This window comes from Harpia harpyja, chromosome 9 (assembly GCF_026419915.1).
Source record: "Harpia harpyja isolate bHarHar1 chromosome 9, bHarHar1 primary haplotype, whole genome shotgun sequence".
Lineage (NCBI taxonomy): Eukaryota > Metazoa > Chordata > Aves > Accipitriformes > Accipitridae > Harpia > Harpia harpyja.
In genome coordinates this window covers 10,942,410-10,962,243 of record NC_068948.1, presented here as the reverse complement: position 1 = coordinate 10,962,243, position 19,834 = coordinate 10,942,410, and the positions used below count along the sequence as shown (strand labels likewise).

The 19,834-nt window shown below is 40.1% G+C and overlaps 2 protein-coding genes across 5 annotated transcripts; one reads left to right on the top strand and one right to left on the bottom strand.

The window, feature by feature from the left end:
* Window positions 1–290: 290 nt before the first annotated feature.
* On the bottom strand, window positions 291–13,098 carry LOC128145834 (fatty acyl-CoA hydrolase precursor, medium chain-like). 3 transcript variants are annotated; one of them, XM_052796565.1, is made up of 14 exons: window positions 12,588–13,098; window positions 10,681–10,722; window positions 9,618–9,822; window positions 9,053–9,188; window positions 8,654–8,787; window positions 7,988–8,141; window positions 7,630–7,731; window positions 6,678–6,776; window positions 6,064–6,204; window positions 4,684–4,764; window positions 3,646–3,793; window positions 2,838–2,987; window positions 974–1,046; window positions 291–824 (listed from the first exon to the last, which is right to left on the bottom strand). In XM_052796565.1, the coding sequence occupies exons 1-14, from the start codon at window positions 12,751–12,753 to the stop codon at window positions 635–637; spliced, it is 1,821 nt and encodes a 606-aa protein (XP_052652525.1). In that variant the 5' UTR covers window positions 12,754–13,098; the 3' UTR covers window positions 291–634. The 3 variants fall into 3 exon arrangements, with proteins under 3 accessions (XP_052652525.1, XP_052652527.1, XP_052652526.1); XM_052796567.1 differs by having other exon boundaries at window positions 11,462–13,097; XM_052796566.1 differs by lacking the exons at window positions 10,681–10,722; window positions 12,588–13,098 and adding an exon at window positions 10,409–10,601.
* A 218-nt stretch (window positions 13,099–13,316) lies between these two features.
* CIAO2B (cytosolic iron-sulfur assembly component 2B) lies at window positions 13,317–18,450 on the top strand. Of its 2 annotated transcripts, XR_008236607.1 has the most exons (6): window positions 13,317–13,669; window positions 13,769–13,846; window positions 14,178–14,303; window positions 14,799–14,844; window positions 15,388–16,452; window positions 17,091–18,450. XR_008236607.1 is itself a non-coding variant. In XM_052796568.1 (5 exons), exons 1-5 carry the CDS (start codon window positions 13,520–13,522, stop codon window positions 15,483–15,485), a joined length of 498 nt encoding a protein of 165 aa, XP_052652528.1. In that variant the 5' UTR covers window positions 13,317–13,519; the 3' UTR covers window positions 15,486–18,450. The 2 variants fall into 2 exon arrangements, 1 of the variants encoding a protein (XP_052652528.1); XM_052796568.1 differs by having other exon boundaries at window positions 15,388–18,450.
* The last annotated feature ends 1,384 nt before the right edge of the window (window positions 18,451–19,834 follow it).

Below are 19,834 nucleotides of genomic sequence, written 5' to 3'. Positions count from 1 at the left end.
GTTGCCAACACTGATCCTTCTAGGGGAGTTATTGCTAAATTTGAAAGGAAAAAAGCGTGGGTAGTGGAGACAGCTTCTCCCTTTTTTAACATTTGAGAGAAGTCTTAATTCCAGCACTACTGTTACAGATTATGTATTGGAACAGTCAGAAATATACCATCTCTGTTGTAAAACCAACTTACAAAGCAGAACATTCTTTAGTTGTTTTTTTTTTCACAGAGGATATTTCTGTAGCTAAATCAGACCAAAACTTCTGTACCATTGCTGATACACTTGACATCAAAAGACAGTTTTACTTGCAAATTGTGTCTTTATTGATTTCACTTTATTAAAACAATGTTGCTGCCACATTCTGTCTTCAGTCATGGGGAAGCAACAGAAAAACCTGAGCAGTGGGGAAATCTGGTACCTATATTTAATAAGTGAGGCTTCCGCTGTAGACACAAATCCAGGAAAAAGTAAATGATCACAAAGGAGAAATAGATCAATTGGAATTATTACAGTGAATAATTGCAAATATGACAACTGTGAAGAAAAGGTGAAAGGAAACATAAGTTTATCCTCAAAATTACTTTAAGTAATTTCTTTTACTATCCTAATAGTTTGCATATTATGTGCATGCTTAGATTGTAAATTATAACTCTGAATTAACCTTCTTGTTTTCTGTTCTTTTCTTATTTGTCTTTTCAAACATCACCTTTCGCCAGAAATCTACCTTCTTTTCTTTCAACTTTCTGGCTTTCTTTTGTTTTAGATTTATCTGTAAGTATTCTTCATTTAGGTTGTAAGATGGCCATTCAACCAAACCCTCTCCGTTAGGATTTCTGTAAACAACAAAAAAGAAAGAGTGAATGCCCTTTTCAGTCACAGGGGAATTAAATCACAGAAGTTAAGATTGAATCAACAGAACAGCTAACTCATGATGCAGTCAGTACAAACCAGTAATATGTGTCATGAATCTCATGATTCTTACCCATTTCGAGCAAAGTTAGTCCAGTACTTCATTAGAATTCTACTAAGGTTCTTTTCTTCCTCTGTAACTTCACCTGAGACACAAAATAATTATTATGTGTGGCAGAAGACAAAACATTGCTACTACAGAAGCAGCATTTCAGTCTGTGAGTATGTTGTAACAACTTACTGATTACAACAGAGGCACCACACCTGCACTATGTTAGTAATACAGCAATCACGACAAGAAGATTTCAGCACTATTTATGAATGAGATTAGCATAATTATCCTTATTCTACAAATTGGGGAATGGGGGTACAAGGAAATAAGGTGATTTGTCTGTAGCTTTTCAGGAAACCAGAAGCAGAACCAAAAAAAGAACCCATGTGTCCTGAGTCCCATTACAACTCAAGGAATGGGCCACATGGTTTAGTTTCACAGATCTCATTCTAGCTTTGTGGGACTGAAATTCTCCCTATTATTCAGAGCATGACGAGGCAAAGATTTCTTCATTCTGATACAAGATGATGTCGTTCCACGTCTCAACACTTCAAGAATATTCACTTAAATGTAGTTACACATATGCCCACTGTATCAGCTAGATGAAAATAATTTTAGTGACAGTGTGTTATTATAAATGCATCTCAATACATCAAGAAAAATATTTGCTATTTTAATGCTCTTAGTAAATTCAGGCAAATAGAAAAAGAACTGTAGAGTGTTTTCTAGTGTAGGATAACATAAGTAAAAAAATAAATATAAAATACAAGCAAAATCAAAAGGCTCTAGTAACAGATTAACAAATGCTTTTACAACATAGCTGGATTGCTCCAAAGTTCAAGGGAGTAAAAGGAAATGCTTTCATTTATGTAGGCTTTGAAACAGACCATGAACTACTGTGCAAATGACAAAAATAAAAGCAGAAAAAATGGTGAATTCACTTAAAATAAGTAGAATTTCTGTGTTTGTCAAAATAAGAACTGCTCCTAATTTGTTTAATGGGAAAGAAAATACTCCATCCTGAGTATTATTGTTTTAGGCATATGCAATTAAAGCAAATTGCTGCATTCATAATATTCCTGAGGATGTGGCATCCTGTATCTAACTGTTCAATGACTGGCACGTTAATTTGGACTATAGCAACGTGGGATTCTGCCTGAAGGAACCAGAACTTCCAGAATCCTATGAGCATGTCCAAACTGACAAGGCAAAGGCAATTTTGGGAGTACACCCTTAATCCTTCATCAATGGATCAGTTCCATTTTGAATAAAATGTTGAAATATTGAGTCATGGGAGAAAACAGTCTTTAACCTAACCATTAGATCTTCACACAGAAAATTAAACACTGGAGTTCCAAGCCTTGCTCTAATCAACACAATGGGAACACTATCTGCAAAAGAGACCGAGTCTGCCACTCTATGGAGCCTGACAGCCCATGGGATTTCCTGGAAAGAAGGAGACATTAGCTTAAATTCCTTAGGAAAAGAAGAGCCTAGATTTCCTGCTTCCCAAGCACTCTGCTAATCCCCTGCAAGTTTAATTGACCTTTCCTTCAATTTATTTTTCAGCCAAAGCTATCTGGCAAATTCATGAACAGTGCTGGTATAACAACAGTGATGTTTTCTTGCAAATGTCTGATTTGCTAAATTGTTGACAACACATGTAACTTACTGTGTTTCGGAAACAGTAAACTGTACATGATAGAGAATGGAGAAGAAGAGTAAGTTTAGTGTTAAATTCTAACAGGAGAAAGGGTTATACTTTGGTCTCACTGTTAATAAATGCACTTTAGTCTGATTAAAATGGAAGTAGCACTACTGAATAGAATAATGCCAGTGTTATGAGAGTAATTTATAAGTCAACATTGAATGTTCTACTCCTTACTACGTAGCTGAATATCACCGGCCAGATATGGTCCTCCAAAGACAAAGCCAACTTCATCTCCATGATCAGCTTTCACATACTCTGGTTTATTATCCCAGTATGAAGTGGGCCGATGCTGATATTCAAAGAAGTAGACAGGAGCTCCAGACTCTAGCAGACGTAACATTTAGAGAGTTAAAGAAGAGATGCATAAGTTACAGATTACATCAGCTGTTTAAAATATTACTTTAAATATACCCAAAGCTTTATACTGGGCACATTTTTAATGAAATGTTACATTCCAATATGTATTTTTATTTTTAATTCAAAACTAAGAACTCACAGCACTTACACAAAAAATTGAAAAATTCACCCCAGGAAAACTTACAGAAAACATGATAACATCAAATTATTTTCCAGTTCTGGGTATTTTGGCATGGCTTGTCTGCACTTAAATACCAGAAAATCTCCAGGCTACAGAGCTGCTGACTTCCCAAGTCGCAGTGGGCCAAAGGACAAATTCCAGGTTGCTTTAATATGTTTTAATTTTTAAGCCTGTATACTTCAGTTAGCAAACATTTACCTGTGTTATTGTGCTCTGCTCTCAATATATTGTGACTATGAGCACAAGTGCAAGACAGTAGTACAAAGATAAAGGAGTACATACACTCGCTTCACACAATCCTGCAGACCTATGTCACTTTTCACCCTCAAGTTCTCAGTAGGAATCTCAAGAAGGGCTCTCTACACATGACAGGATTTGTGTCTACATCATTTGATCCAGCATGTCATAAGAGGTTTGAACACCTACTGTTGTTCATTAGCTCACCCCTGTGATAATTCAATGCTTTAATGGATGGCATAACAATTCCTACATCCCCTAGCAAATCCAAAAATCGGTCCCGTAGCTCAGCAGGATCATCTGTGTTCCCTAGATACTCATCCACTATCACAGGCAGAAACTCTGATGGTACATCCTAAGAGAAGAAGGGGAAACAAGAAACAAACAGAAAAATTAACACACTCTGAATTAGCAACTAAAAATGTCATCTTTTAAACTTCAGAGTTTCCACAAAGTCACAAAGGTCCAGGGTAGCACCCATGTTGATGGGAAATCACGATGACAAATAAAACCTATTCAGACTTTTTTGGGGGGAACGCCCCCCCCCCCCCCCCCCCCCCCAAAAAAAAAAAAAACAACCCAAACCCACCAACCCAAAGAAACCACCTCAGGTCAAATTTGCAACAGATTTATATGGGTTAAAACTCTACAGGAATCAACAAGGATCCAGCAACTTCTCCTGATAATACCTTTGGCTTCTGTTTTCTTCGGGAGAAAAGAGATGGGAATAACAAAAGTAAATTCTGTGAGTCCTTAAAGATTTATGGACTATTAGACTACAGGGCAAGACCAATGGGATCTCTAAACACAGCTTATGTTTTTTAGGGTTAGAATTTGCTGCTTGAAAGATACATTTCAAAACTCTGAGTGCAAAGTAACTACTTTAAAAGTTACATTTAACATAAACATACTGAAAAATCCTGCCTTGAAACCCATCAACCAGGAGATTAGCCATCAGATACCATAAGATTAGGGACACTATTACAGTAATCCTACATACAAATATGTAAGACAAAAATGTTGGTTCAGACGTCTAGAAGGAAAAAGGTATTTCCCCAAATCCCCAGCCTGACTCAATCCTATTTCTGTGTAACTCCATACACCGTAGTTCTGTCAACTTTGCTGGGACTCTCCCCAAAGCATAACATGACCTCAAGTCTTAGTAAGACTATGACTCAAGCAGGAAATTAGAGAACACCAAACTTCACAAATCTGTTATGTGCATTAAAAACAAATTTCACTTACCATCATTGGTAGTAAAAACTCTAAAGTTGAAGTGATTGATTTTTTATCTCCTATTTCCTTCAAACCTGGTATTTTTGATGTCTGCACAGAAAAAAAAAGAATATTAGTGCCATTCAACTTCTCCAATATTTTTAATATTGGAACTACATTATTCCACTTTATTCTTACTACTGGTGTTTATTTTTGAAGCATTGTATCACATGCAAAAATGCAGTATGATGCTGCAGCTGTCTTGAAAAGCTTGCATTTACTGCAGTAAATGTTTCCTTGGTGCAGGTTTCTACATAAACCACTCATACTAAGTAGTTTATCCTTAAATCAACACACATTGTTAAGAAACTTGTAAGACTAGAAAGCATTAGGGCAGAACTGTAGCAAAATGCTGCTTCTGTCGCAAAGGCTTATTTTCCCTCTGGTAGGGGAGATCTTAAAAGTCACTGGCAGCCTCTCTGTCTCTAGTCCAATTGTTTGAACCCTCTGAAGTAAAAATAAGGCAATGCTCCTCTTTTAGAGCATTACATAAAATGACTCTTCTGTCTGCAAAATTAATTAGAACAGATTTCACTATACATTTTTCTTCTTGGACTCAGTACCAGCACACTCCCAGAGACACACAGTTACTACGTAGATTCAGACAAATGCTTTGTACTACGTAGATGAACATCAATACTTAGGAAACGAAGAAAAGAGGACAAGGAAGAGAGAGGACAAAAATCCACCTCCTGTAGTTTTGTGCACTGTACAGCAATTGCTTATTTTTTGGAGTTACCCACGGAATTCATATGAGAAAGGATTTATGCACTGAGAATGGGTTGGACACCTGCATTATCTCCACACACTGTCCCCAGATGAGATTTTCAAATGGTAGAACTTTCTGCATGGTAACAAGGAACACAGGGGCAATGATATAACCAGCAGTCAGAGTTCATATTGACATACAGGGTAAGCTGTTTAAGGTGATCAACGTCACATTTTTAAACAGCCTATGTACCAATCCTGAACACTGCGTGTTGTGGGGGAAAGGATTGGTTTCATTTTTCTTTCAGTAATAAGCCCTTGACTGTTGCATTCTTTTTCCTCTCTCTGCCTGGATGAGGGATTAAAATTTTAGGATAAGCAAATACTGTATAAAATTGATATTCCAAAGATAACCATGTAGTTTAACTTGCAGGATGAAGCTTGTGTCACTGTTTTGTGACCAACTGGTTCTGGGTCATTACAGAATCATAACACAAGCAAAGTTTACCTTGTATATATTTCCAACAATGCAAAGCCTTTTGACGATACTTAAAAGGTATCCTACCAGCAAATACTGTCTCAGAGTTGCCTGCATCAGTTAACACAAACATTCAAAAAAATGAAGAATAGCCATTAAATTACAGATCTAATATTCCAGCCAAATTCATTGTTGGTGACTCCTATCATAAATGGGACTGCATTAAACTCTCTTCCAGCCAATATCTCTTTGGGTGACTTATGAAGAAATACTCCATCCAAAACTAAGGGTAGAAATGGGATTTCCTGAAGGAGGAGAAAAAAAAGATCAAATTACTTGTTAATAGTATTTTCCATTTTTCCTTCAATTCATATAATAAAATGTCCACATTTAATGTTCCAAGGGCAAAAAAGGGCTTTAAGAAATCTGAGTATCGACAGCCACTGTAACATAAAATTACAGTTTGGCACAAGACTATAAAATGCAAGCCTGGTTGGATCATGGTATGGAGTAATGTAATGGTTTCCTGATCCTGGGCTGCTTCTAACTGACATTAAAACATATGTACGCTTGAGTCTTGCTCACAACTTTACACGTGCTGTGACACTTCACTGAAAATTCTGATGAGAAATTATTTCAATATTTAGGGGGTATTTTGACAAAAGTTAAGAAAAATCAGCTTTGGAACAGGCCAACAATGACCTCTGGTCAGAGGCTGAGCTAAAGTTTTATAAGCGTGCTGTTAAAAAAATCTGTTACTAAGTAAACTTTTACCTACCGTACTGTTAAAGACTATATCATCTGCTTCCTGGTTCCTTAAGCAGTTTATCAGTGAGAGTGAACTGCTCGTCTCACACTTAAATATACTTGCCATTTTCTGAAAATTATTAACAAAGATAAAAACTGTTAGCTACAAGGTGGTCTTTAAGGAATTTATAAACAGAAAATTATTATACACGGTACTGTTAATAGTTTTATTTAAGGGCAGATTTAGGTGAGCTTGATAGGACTTAAAGTATTTTATTTTACTAGATATACTACAGTTTGATCATAAAGTGAAATCATTCTGGTATACTTCTCTTTCTTCCTATATTTCCATTCACTGTTCTACAACAAACCTTGCTGTAGAGATAATATGAGGTTGTAACATAAATCCAATAAGGCAAGAAAATTCAGAAAATCAACTTATGAGATTTACATTATTACTATGTGACGTTTCAGGAGGAGAAATGAAAAAGTACTTACACAGAGGAATTTAATTTTAAAGTTTGGGGGTTTTTATTTATTATTAATTTACTTCAAATAAAGGTCCTCCATAAAAGACCACAGCTGAATAAAAACTGAATGCCTCTTCTGGATTCTAGTTAAACTTTCCGTAATAAATTTCTTAGTTACTATATAAGTTACAGTGTGCAGGAAAATGGACATATGCCTAGCTTGGCATGTGTATAACTGAAAATACCTAAGTCAACGCACAGGTATTATAATCACATAACTGTACAATCTATTTCCAACACTAAATGAGATTGAAAATAAATAGACCATTTGAATGAAAATTTACTTAGTGCTAATCTATACATTTATAGGTATGCCATGGGAGTAAATTTGATCAACTTTGTTACATAATATGCAATCAGATTTCCCCTCTTCTCTTTTAACCAAATTATCAGATATAAGAAATGTCCTATTTTAGATTATAAAGGCTTTAAAATGCAAAAAAATGAGCCTACCTTAAGATCTGTTGGAAGAAGTAAATCTTTATCAGGGGGGATTAGAATTCCACTCTCTGATATTGCTTTATGAAAGAGACCCTTAGACAAAGGAGATAAAACCTGCCAAGAAGGGAAGAACCGAAAGTATTTATTCTACATTAAGGTCCTTATGCCATAACTTTACGCTTGACTTTACTGGATTCAGAAGGGAATTACACATTTTGATGTGCTCACAAGGGAAGTGTCCAGACTTAGCACAACATGCCATTAATCTTACTTTCAAAAATCAGATTAAGCATGAAATGTTACACTAATTGAGATTTTGAAGATTTTTTTTTTAAGACTTTACTTTCTAGTGTATATACTACATGCCTACATGTGCAAAAACAGAGCAGGATCCTGCAGATACACCAAAGAGTGTGACAGATCCTGGATCTCCACCAAAGTGTTCAATATTTTCTTGGATCCATCGAAGAGCTGCTACTTGATCCAAAAATGCCCAGTTCCCACGAGCATGTTCATCACCAGTACTGAAAGAAAAGCATTATAAGCCAACTTCTCAGGAAGAGTAATAGCTCTTCTAATACCAGAATAAAATAAATCTCACCAATTTACATTTTGTTCAAAGTGTCATATTTGGCCAAGGAAAGATCCGTATAGCCGACTGACCTAAAGCCCCACTGACTTACTTGCCTCTACTGTTTGTTCACCCATACACAGATGGATTCCTGGCCTTTACGCTATACAATTTTTTGCTTTACACACCAATGGATGGAAGTAAAGGCAAGAACAAACATCCTGTCCAGAACCAAATAAGCCCAACTATGATTTGATAGCAGGCTACAATCAAATGACAATGCAAATGGAATTTACGGACATTTCTTAATGTTCTTAAGTCCTGATGTCAGTGAACTATGTACATTTAAACCACTGTAACAGTGGGGAAGCTGGTATAGAAGTTCAGCTGATTTAGAAAACAAAACTACCCATGCTTTAAACATAATAGGAAGTATTTTGTAAAAAGTGAAATAGGTCATCTTACTTGAAGAATCCAAGGAGTCCAAGTCTGTACTGAATTATTACTACCACAATGTTCTCATAGGCTGATAGTGCAGAACCATCGTACCTAGAAGCACCACCAAATATAAAATTGCCTCCATGGATCCACACCATTACCTTAGAGAAAAAAGGGCGAGACACACTTTTATACATTGCTTGGTAGACTTCATTTGAAAAAGGAAGACAACATCAGAGAATTAAGAACTCCAAATCACCAAAGCTCAAGGGGAGCTGAATTTTAGGTTGGCGGACTTTGAATTTTACATAATAGTATTATTTTTGCTAACACAGCATCACATTTTCAAGAGCAATTAAGTGACTTAGGAGCCATTATTAGGTGCAAACTTTGTACAACACAAGTTTGTACAAAGGGTTTACGTACAGGTAACTTGTCCTTGTTTGAACCATCAGGGCTGTAAACATTTAGATACAAGCAGTCCTCAGAAGTTCGGAATGAGAGGTGTTTTTCTTTAAAGTTTTTTTCAGCTATTTTCAACATGGACAGATCTTGAGGACATCTTCACAAAAGAAGGGAAGCATGACTATTAGTAATAAAACTGAAATAGCAACGATGTAGCAACAATAGAGAAAACACGCTTTATTTTGCCCCACAGACTGAATTCCCACAGGGTGCTCAAACTTTGTGTTACTTAAATACAGTTAGAGGTGCAACCTGTAAAAGCACAGCTCTATACTTGTACTTAAAAAGCTGAATTATTTCAGCACAGTATAACGAGAAAATGTAATTTCCAAAGACAGCAATTTCCCAGGAGTTCTCTGTGGTTCCTAGTCCCACAGTTCTTACGACATATTTCAGTACCGGCAGCGTATTCACTACCAGTCAATACAAGCTCCTTACCAAAAATCAGACCTCTGTACCCTAAAAACATGACAACACTGACACACGTGAGCAGGTCCTATATACAAATGAACTGAACAGCTCTCACAGTGGTGGGTAAGAAGTTGCATCTCTCACATCATTCCAGGGTTCGGGTGGTTCAGGTGGGGAAAACCTCAAGGATCCAATAGGGGCTTTTGCAAAAGGAATCCCAAGGAAAACATTTACAAGTCTGTCTGTCCCCTTCACATTTGTTTGTCTCCCTCTGAGCCGTCCAAGTGCAATAGTCACTTCTGGCTCAGCACCATTCCGTCCTAAGTAACGTATAAGATAAAAAAAAATATTTTAAATCGCATCTTCATAATTATCAGACAGACTTTTCAATGAAGCATTTTTTACTGACTTTAATTTAGAAGATTACAGCTTATTCCTTTCAATTTTGTTCAGTTTTCATTTTGCTTTTGTGCAATGACAGACACCCCCTGCCAAATGCTCCTATAGCTGGCTCTGCCAATGACAGCTGGAGCTAGGTAAGTTTAGTTTAGTCACTGTGCAAGAGCATAAAGCTTAAAAACAAATTTCAGAGAAAACAGCAACCATCAAAATCATTAACATTTTCTAAATTTATCATCCAAAAAGATCTTTAAAATATATTTTTTAGATAATCTGGAAATGATTTTGCTTTCTACCTTTTAAGAAAGAAAGTTTTATTTTCATAAAATCATCTCAGAAATAGTTTCATCTCACAAACCCAGTAATTTTTACATCAAGCTTATTAGGATACTTTTGCAGTTTGCTAACAGAAGTATAAGAGATGTACACCCTTAGAAAGTCACTGCACTGCAACTTGTTAGCACAGTTGCTTCTGCAACGGCAATAACAACAGGTTTTGCATCTCACCTTCTGCTCCACGAGTGATGAATGCTATACTACAAGACAACGTACAAAGCAAAGCAATCTGCCTTTGAGAAGCCATTTTTCACCCCCGTTTGGACTCTAGATTATTTTCTGGTTCTATGCGGAAGAGAATGGTACAAAGGTCCTTGCTGAGGGCATTCTGAGTAGGGAGCGCGGCTAAATTCCCTTTTGAACATGCACTGCATTAAGTACTTTCAGAGTACTTGATACAGAGTGTAAATACAATCCCTTAGTGTAATGCACCTAATCATTACCTGATCCTGAGAATGGATTATCTGAAAATGACCCAACACCATCTGTGAACAACAATAAAAGGTCTAATCAAAGTTAATCTGAGTTGATCCTACAAGTAGAGAAAACAGTGAAGCTCTGAAGAGGTTCCAGAGCTGTCGACACTTAAATTCTTGAAAAAAAACCCCAAAACAACAAAAAACCTCGCCAAAAAAAAGGATTACATATAACTAGAAATAACAATAAAAAAAAAATCAATATAGTTAATTCTTGCAGAAGTTTTAATGAGGGCTAGCACATCTGTACCATAACTGACACCATATGCGCTTTCCAGCAGGGACTCGCCTCCAGCCTCCAAAATAGTTCTTCATCCCTTCTTGAATAAAAATAGGTCTCCTGCATTTTTCAAAATTAAAGGGGAGATTTAAGTTGAGGGTCAGATTATAGCTTCTTCTGTATGAGCAGCTTCAGTGGAGGTCAGAAAGCAAGGTCTACTTACCAACACCTTATGGGGTATGTACTTCCCTCAAAAAAGTGGGAAAGGGCCATGACCTCACCTTCTCTATAGCTTCCTACAATGGAAATAGGCTGGCAATCCAACAGACAGCTTTTGCCTGCTGGCTGAAAAAGTCCTAAAAAAATTTGTAGTTTGTAGAAGCATGACTACAGTGTGGATGACTGGCCCTAAACAGATTAGCTTCAAGGCCGCCTTCATAGTTGGGCCTACAAGCCCAGCTTGCTCCACCAACTCCCAATCTTCAACTGGCAAAACACCCTCTATAAAATGGGTCTTTTCCTTCCCACCTTTGATTCATTTCACATCTCCTGGACAAATGGTGTCATCAGCATTCCGCTGGCAAAGCATACCGCTTCAGGCTCCTCTGCACTGGTTTCACTTAATTCACCTCCAGTGTGGACGCTCATACAGCCTGTGAAGCCAACTTCTCCACCACAGATCATATACGATGTAAGCTCATCCTGCTTGGGAAACAGGTTTGTCAGAGTAAGTCAGTTCTTTTTTAACGAAAAGGGTCACAAATGAGATAGGTAAAACAAGATTTCCAGTGCAAGAGAATTCAGAGCTACTTGCTATTTCTTATACAGTTCCTGAGTCTCTAGGTTGCGATAACTTTGGAAAGTATGCCAATTTCTCACGAATTTCACCTGGAACTGTGCAAATATGCATTGTGGAACATATCTTGCCTTTTATTTTTTATACTTCCCTCAAATCTTTCTGGAAAATCCTTTCTGTTGCAGTTATTTTTGTTCTAGTCCGATGTGAATAGCATTGGGATTTTTGTAGATTCTTCTGGTGGACTAGAAAGACAGACCAAAACCAGAAGACAGACTTCAACATATGGGAATAGGTGTGTGCACCTGTTTGTGTGTGTAAGGATTGGGGAAAGCAGGATTCCATGAGGCTACTTAAGTTGAACGCTTTCTATCAGTGAAATCCAATGAATATGGACTTCTTGTGCTGCCAAACTGAACTGTCTTTATCCAATTAAAAAACAAAACAAAACAAAGCAACCAAAACAAAGCAACCAAAACCCACTTTCAAAATCAGCCAGCATCTTCACCGCTAAGGGTAAGTCAGCTCAGTCAGCTTTGTACTTCCTAAACAGCCAGAAAAATGATGCTTACCAACAAAATGTATTATCCAAAACAACATACACTAATTGAAAGACCAACTTAAGATAACAAAGGATAAGATTAAGAAGTGAACTTTAATGCCAACGTAATCTATACATTAACTGAATATAACACAAAGCAAAGATGAAAGCAGAGATAAATGGAAACTTTGCTCACAGGTAGTTTGCTTGTCTTATTTAAAATATCACCAGATGTGTAAACATATCAGTAACCTTCAGAACAAGTCCCACTGGGGGCAAACCCAATCCGGCCCAACTCCCTGCAGTCAAAAGCACACCTGAGGTAACCACCATTTCTGTAAGGCAGTGCTGAGCAACAGAACCACAATATACTAGTATTTTCTTCCAGTTGCAACATCTTTTGAAGCAGCAAGTCTCAGGTACTTTCAAATCCTCTTTTCTGTCAGCTGCCGGGGAAACTGCCACCCTCCGCCTGGGGAGCATGTTTGCACCTTCTTACCCATGACTGGAACTTGACGTGGCAGGCATGGAAAAAAAACCAAAATCATGTTTTGCAAAGAGAAATCAAACATATGGCGAGGAGGCTAAACCAGATGATATACAGTATGATTACACGGCAGTACGTGCTTTAACCCCATTGTAAAGGGGTGTATGAAGCCAATATATGTCATCATCACACTCTCTCGCTCCGGCTTCTTTAAGTTTGCAGGTTTTTTTAGATACGGTTTGCCTTTTCAAATTAACTCGAAGACGAAAGAAACCGTTTTAATCAAGAGCACTTGGTATGTAACACGCCCCCTAATCTACCCGTCCTTGACCGCGCTCCGTGCGCTCAGAGGTCCCTCACAGACCCCCGCAGCGTCGCTGACCCCAGCGAAGCCGTTCGGTTTGCGCTCCCAGGCTTTAGTTTAAAGCCGTCCCCGAACGCCGCCTCCCGCCTCGCCAGCGCGCCCTCCGCGCTGCTGCCCCCGCCTCCTCCCGGCCGCCCCCAAGGCGACCCTGGAGGCCGCCCGAGCTGCCCCGCCGCGCCCGCTCTCCGCCCATCGGGCCAGTTGCGCGCCTCGCCCGCAGGAGAGCACTCCCGCCACGGGCAACGGGCGGACCGGGCCGCCCCAGCGCCGCCCGCCGTCGCCGAGTGCCCGCCTCCGCGCCCGGTGCGGCGGCGAACGGCGTCCGGGCTCCTTCCGCCCCGCCGGCAGCGCCCGCCCGGCAGCCGAGGCGGGGGAGGGCCTGAGCGGCGGCGGCGGCCATGGTGGGCCCGGGCCCGGGCCCGGGCGGCGGGGCGCCGCTGGAGAACGCCAACCCGCTCATCTACCGCCGCTCGGGGGAGCGGCCGGTGACGGCGCGGGAGGAGGACGACGAGCTGCCCGACTCCATCGACGACCGGGAGATCTTCGATATCCTGCCGGGAAGGGCGGGCGGGGGGGCCGGGGCCGCTGGGGCGGCGGCGCAGGGCGGGTGGGTGCCGCTGCGCTCCGCTTTCCTTGACCCGGCACATCTCATTCGCTCCATTAACGACCCCGAGCACCCCCTCACCCTGGAGGAGCTGAATGTCGTCGAGCAAGTGCGAGTGAAAGTGAGGCCCCCGCTAAGACGTGCCTGTCGTCCCGCCTGCGCGGCGGGCCCGCCCGGGGCTCCCGGGGCCGCCGTCGGGACTGCCGCTCGGTAAACGCGTGCTGTGCTGCAGGGCGGGGCTGCCTCTGCCGTCTGACTAACTTCCCCCCCCGACATTAAAAGAGGCTTATTACAGCGGTCTACTGCAGCTAAACATAGTGTTTTAAAATGTCAGCGAAAAAAACTGTAAGCGGCCAAGTCCAGCTTCAAGCTGCATTTCACAAAACCGCCTCCAGCTAGTGTGGGGTAAAGCCGGTGAGTTTCGTACATGCAGAGTGTTTGGTTTTCAACAGGTGAATGACGCGGAAAGCACGGTGGCAGTGGAGTTTACTCCCACCATTCCTCACTGCAGCATGGCGACATTGATCGGCCTCTCCATAAAAGTGAAATTGATCCGATCTCTGCCTGAGAGATTTAAGGTGAGTAATCAGATCACTCCGGAAAGCAAAAGAGGGGGATTGGGTTTGAAAAGCGGAAAAAAAAAAAAAGGCAAGAAAATAAGCTAACCAACTTACAGTGAAAAAAAACTAGAGCTTTTTTCATATCATGGGTGGTGTAAACACTCTGGGAACCAGAGAGGGCAGTGGACTAAAATATGGATGCAGAATTACGGTTCTGTGACAGTCATGTCAAGAGCGAGTGGGGCTGTGGAGCGAAGTTACCCGTAGTGCTCTACAGCATGGGAGGAAGAGAGGTTGGTGCCTCACCCCCCTGTCTGAAGGAGGCTTAAGCAAAAGGGAATGCAGAATATTCTGTGATTTTAGACTTAATTTATTCTGCTCTATACAGTAACTGGTATTGGCAAGAATGTTTTCTTCCCTCTTATTGTCTTATTTTTGTTATGAAAGAATTTGAACTTTAGCTTCCAATGTTTTGCTGACTTGTCCCCTTTTTCTTTTGTGATGCTTTTTAAGCTGGATGTTCATATAACACCAGGAACACATGCTTCTGAGCATGCAGGTAAGATTTTTAGTGCTCTGATGTGTGGTGGTTATTATTTTTTTTAATCTTGAAAATTAAGAGAGGAGAGAGATTCCCACACCTGCAGAGCAGCTGTTTAGTATCTGGGACTTTATGGGCATCAGCTTCTGGGGGATGTTACAGAACAGGAATGTGTAATAATGACATTTAGATATGTTTTGTACTGTAGTTTAAACATCTCCTCGGGCAACCTGTGCTCTCAACTAGTCATTGATTTGCCTGGGTTATGGAGGACTCAGAAAATGGGGAGAGGCTGGGGGGAAATTTCTTCTTCTGTTACACCTGCACACACGTAGCTCCCTGCTGCTGAATCATAAACAGCTTGCTGGTTTAACTTGTGATCACATGCTAGCTTTGACTTCAGACTGCAACTCCGGAGTGTACGTAGCATCTGCAGAATTACTAGTCTACCTGAGTACCATAGCAACAGTCTGATTATGTGTCTCAACCTAAAATGCTTTAAAAAAGACATTGTATACGATTGTTTTGACTGGTTTCTTGTGGTGTTTTTTTTCTGCACAGTTAATAAACAGCTTGCTGATAAAGAACGTGTAGCAGCTGCTTTGGAAAACTCTCACTTACTGGAAGTGGTGAATCAGTGTTTGTCCGCTCGATCATAATTGCCTGATAAGGAAATTGCTGGTATTCTGCTGTGTAAACTAATTTTGTATATAAGTGGTGATGCTAGTGTTACACTATACAAATATCTATGAGCAAAATAAAATTACTCGGATTTTCTTAAAGAAATGTTTCATTACTCCTACAAAAACTAGTATGTGGGAAATTAGCTTACAGGCAGCTACAAAAATATTATGAAAATTGACTTTTAAATGTTATTAGTCAACGCATAGGTAGGATTTTTCTTTAAAAAGATTTGTTTCAAGCTGGTTTTAACTGGTTTCTCACTATCCAAAATTAGTTATAAACTGCATTTTAGAAGTGGATTTTGCACACTGGACTTTACAAGTACACCAAGCTAATTGGCAGTTAAAATCTTTACATTCATATGACTGTTTGGGGCTGCTAATATAATTTTTAGCTTCAGACATCAAAAACTGTATAAGTTCATGTGTGCAAAGTTGTAACACATTTTAGCGATTAAGTGTAAACACTTCTGAAGCATCTGCCTGGTTTTTATTATATTAACTTGGATTAGCCAAATATGGAGGGCTCTTTAGACCTGTATAAAACATGATTTATTTTTAATTACTCATTACTTGTGGTAGGAAATACAGTATCTTTGAGGTAGGGGTTTTTTTCCATGCACCTGCCGCAATATAGGAGAGAGTTGTTCATAGTTTTCAGTACGAACAGTCCGGCTACCCTCTGCTGAAAGACTTTCCTGGCAAAGTTTGACAGCTAAGTGACAAGTTTTGCTTTAAACGTATTGAGATTTAATAATAATACCTAGCCTACGCTTCTGATCTGGGAAATGTGGCATTTACTAAAGTATTGTCTTTGGCAGAAATTGACAAGAGAAAAATTCATTAAGATAGAATTCCAGAATTAATTTGAACTTTTGTAAAAGATGTTTCTAATCGTGGACCACATGGGGAAAAAAACAACCTGCTAAAGAAATCCTGTCAGGTATTTTGGTGCTTGCACACATGCAACATTACCTTCATTGTCATCAGTTATCTAGAGAGTAACTAATATACTTTTTTAAAAGTAGATTGTGCTCGCCTGTTTGATGGTAATGCTTTATATTTCAGTAGTATTTACTCTTGGAGTAGTCCAGTCTAGTCTGTGTTGAGCAGCTGAGGAAACTGAGGCAGTGGTGATCCATGTGTGACATCTAAAGTCACATAGCAAAATAGGACAGAAACAAATCCATATCTTCCCATTTCAGAAACGAGGCACCCAGTTTGCACAGGGCTTCTACAGAAAGCCAACACTGCAGCAGCCTTAATCTGCTTATTTGGCTTAGCCCCCTTTGAATGATCAACGCTTGCTTGGGTGTATGAATGAAACTGTAAATAAACACAATATTTATGTAGTATTAATATTGGGAAAGGAGCAGAATGACCCAGCTGTTAATACTATCTTTCCTCTCTGCCTCTCTTGCTGAATCACTGAACTGATTAGTTCTGACATTGTCAACGTTTGCACCACAAATGAAACTTCAACCATGGCAATGCATGCAGGCAGCTCACAGGCAACACGCTTGGCTGGTTTGATTTTGTTTTCTGGTTTTTTTTTATAGAAAATGAATTTTGCCCTCACAGATTTTGGGGAAGAAAGGAATGCAAATATGTGCCAGGGGAAAACAGAAGGATGACTAAGCTGCCAACAGATTGCTTCAACCTGCACTCCAAATAGAGGAGGAATCAGTAAATTATGCATTGTTGAATCTCTCTGCTTGGCTTTCACTGCTACATAATAATTGTGTTAAATAATTTATTGGGATGTTGGCACTTGCCTCATGAAGCACATTGTACACAGTAACCCTGGGGGTGTGTTTTGCACCATTCACCTTTTCAGAGAAACAACAGTATGGGGTTAGATTGTTTAAATTTATAGTATATAGTTGGGGGATGACTTTTCAGTAAAGGGACTCCGTTGTGGGATATCAAAGGAAAGGTCTGACTTCTGCTGCTTAGGGATGGAGAATTCTATTACTTTAGATCTGGTGTGTTTCTTTAAGTGATGTGGATGTTGTATTTATGAGATGATAGAAACAACTGTAAGGACAAACCACGGTTACTTTGCTGAAGATCACAGGTCTTCCTGTACAGGCTCCCTCAGCTTGGATACATGCTGAATGATAACATACCAGCAGTTCTAGCAAAAATCTTCCATTCCCTGGTTTTAATGATTGTTAGCTGGCTCTTCCTGTATGGAGATAAAGCGGGAGAAGAACACCTTAATTTGTTACAAATATTTCTTATCAGACTTATTTTTCCAAAAAGCTACCCCTAAATTTAGCCTCTGGAATGCTTTGTATTAGGATGCATTCCATCAGAAACTATGACCCTTGAGAGCAGCTGTATTGAATACAAACAGCCTCATTCAATTCCAGGAGAAATGCCAGAAGCAGACATCTGTTTTGCATTCCTAGGCTCTGGGCAGAGCCTTCCAGGGGTGGCTGAACGGCATTCACTACTCTCAATCTGCAAACACTGCAACAGGAGCTCCCTAGGGCAACTGGCTGTGTTGTGCACTAGAGTAACCTGCCATGTGTTTGAGCCCACAGACCAACACAGTTTGTGCATCTCGGGTTCCACCACACTGCACATACTTGGGCCTGCCCGCACAGTCCTGCTCCCTGGGAGGAAGCAGACTTCTTCCCAGCTGCTCCCATACTGTCATTGCTGCCTAGTACCAGCAATCTGAAACTTTTGAAGACTGTTCATCGCCCACTTTCATGAGTGGCAGGAGAGCAGCTCAGCAGCTTTGTATCCAAAGATGCAACTGAACTGTCCATGAAATAACTAACTTCACAATTCAGTGGCAATATTTCTTGTGCTCCTTGGGTGGAGCAATGTGTACCACACACTGGGAACTGTTAGTGAAAAAAAGTTCTTTCAGTTTTCTGGCCATGCTTAAGATTGATGTGTTTACGTCAATAAAGTGCTTTGATAAAGATCTCCCTCTGTGGCTTTGATTTATAAACTATGTGTTTTACAATGATTTTTTTTTATAGCTGTTAAAAACATTTCCCTTTAGCCTGTCAAGCAGACAACTATACCACTTTCACTTCCTTTACAAAATGCACTGTTTGGCATAAATACAGACTGAAAAAGTGGCAGAGTGAACTTTTTTCCCTAAACAAAAGAAAAGTTTATAGCAAAATCTTTCAAATGTTACTATGGAAAGGTAAGTATCAGCAAAGAGAATAAATCCAGGGGAAGTTGAGACTATTACCTGTGTGTTTAAGTCTGCTGGTACATCTCACAACCATTTGCCAGCAACATTTAATAGCCCATAAAACTTCATTCATTCCACAAAACGCTAAAAATACACAACGTTTTTACAAAACGTACAAATAGCAGAGAGCCCTTATTTTGTTCGACACACTTCAATAGTTGCAGAAGACACACTATTACATTCTGTAACCTTCTTTCGTATTTCTTATTATCAATTGATGCATTTCTTCTTTCACCTTCTTCCTACCTGTAAAGAGCTTTTGCGTCCTGTGGCAGGTTATCTTCACTCCTTTGTGGATCAGCCCCGTCTGCAGTGATAAAAACATCCTGGTTGGTTGGCTGGATGGTTGGAAACCCTGCTGTCCCAGCTTCATTCCACACACTCATCGGTGTCGCTAAGTAACTTGCCAGTTGTCTTATCAGTTTTGTTGCTTTTCAGCATCTTCTTGTGGCACATGCAAGTTTCAGATGCCAAGGCTGTCTTCTTTAGTACAGAAGTTAAAGCAGTCTCTGGTTCCTGCCATTAGCTCAGTTCCCAGCACTGGACTGGAAGGAGAGAACAGGGCAGAAGTTAATTTCCAGCAAGTCTGTGGAACAAATGTAACATGGGAATGGGGAGCAGCTGCTGCCTGGGAGCTTTGGAAAGGCACAGGAGGAGAAAGAGAAGGAAAGGGCAAGGGTGTACAGCACCTTGCTGTGCTGCTGCTAGCCTCGGTCTGTGGCAACATGGAGAACAGGGAGCTTCTACAGTGCTGGAAGCTTTGTCCTCCAAATTGCAGGGGAAATAAATGAGCTCCCATTACCTCATGCTGGACATCTCCCACCCCTCTGTTTTCCTCGTTCCCTACAAGCTGGCTGCTGAAGGAGAGATTCCCACATGGGGCCTGTAGCCAAGGCATGGCCACAGCATGGCCCCCCTCTGCCCTCTCTTGCTGGTTACTCAGCCCATCCTGTTAGTGCCCTCGCGCTGCTGCAGGTAACAAGAAAAGCTTTGCTGTCCCACTGCAGTTAAGTCATAAACAGCAGGAGGAGACAGGAGGATCAGGAGAACAAGTATGTACATAAAACTAATGCTTTAAGTTGGCAAAGGGAGATGCACACCT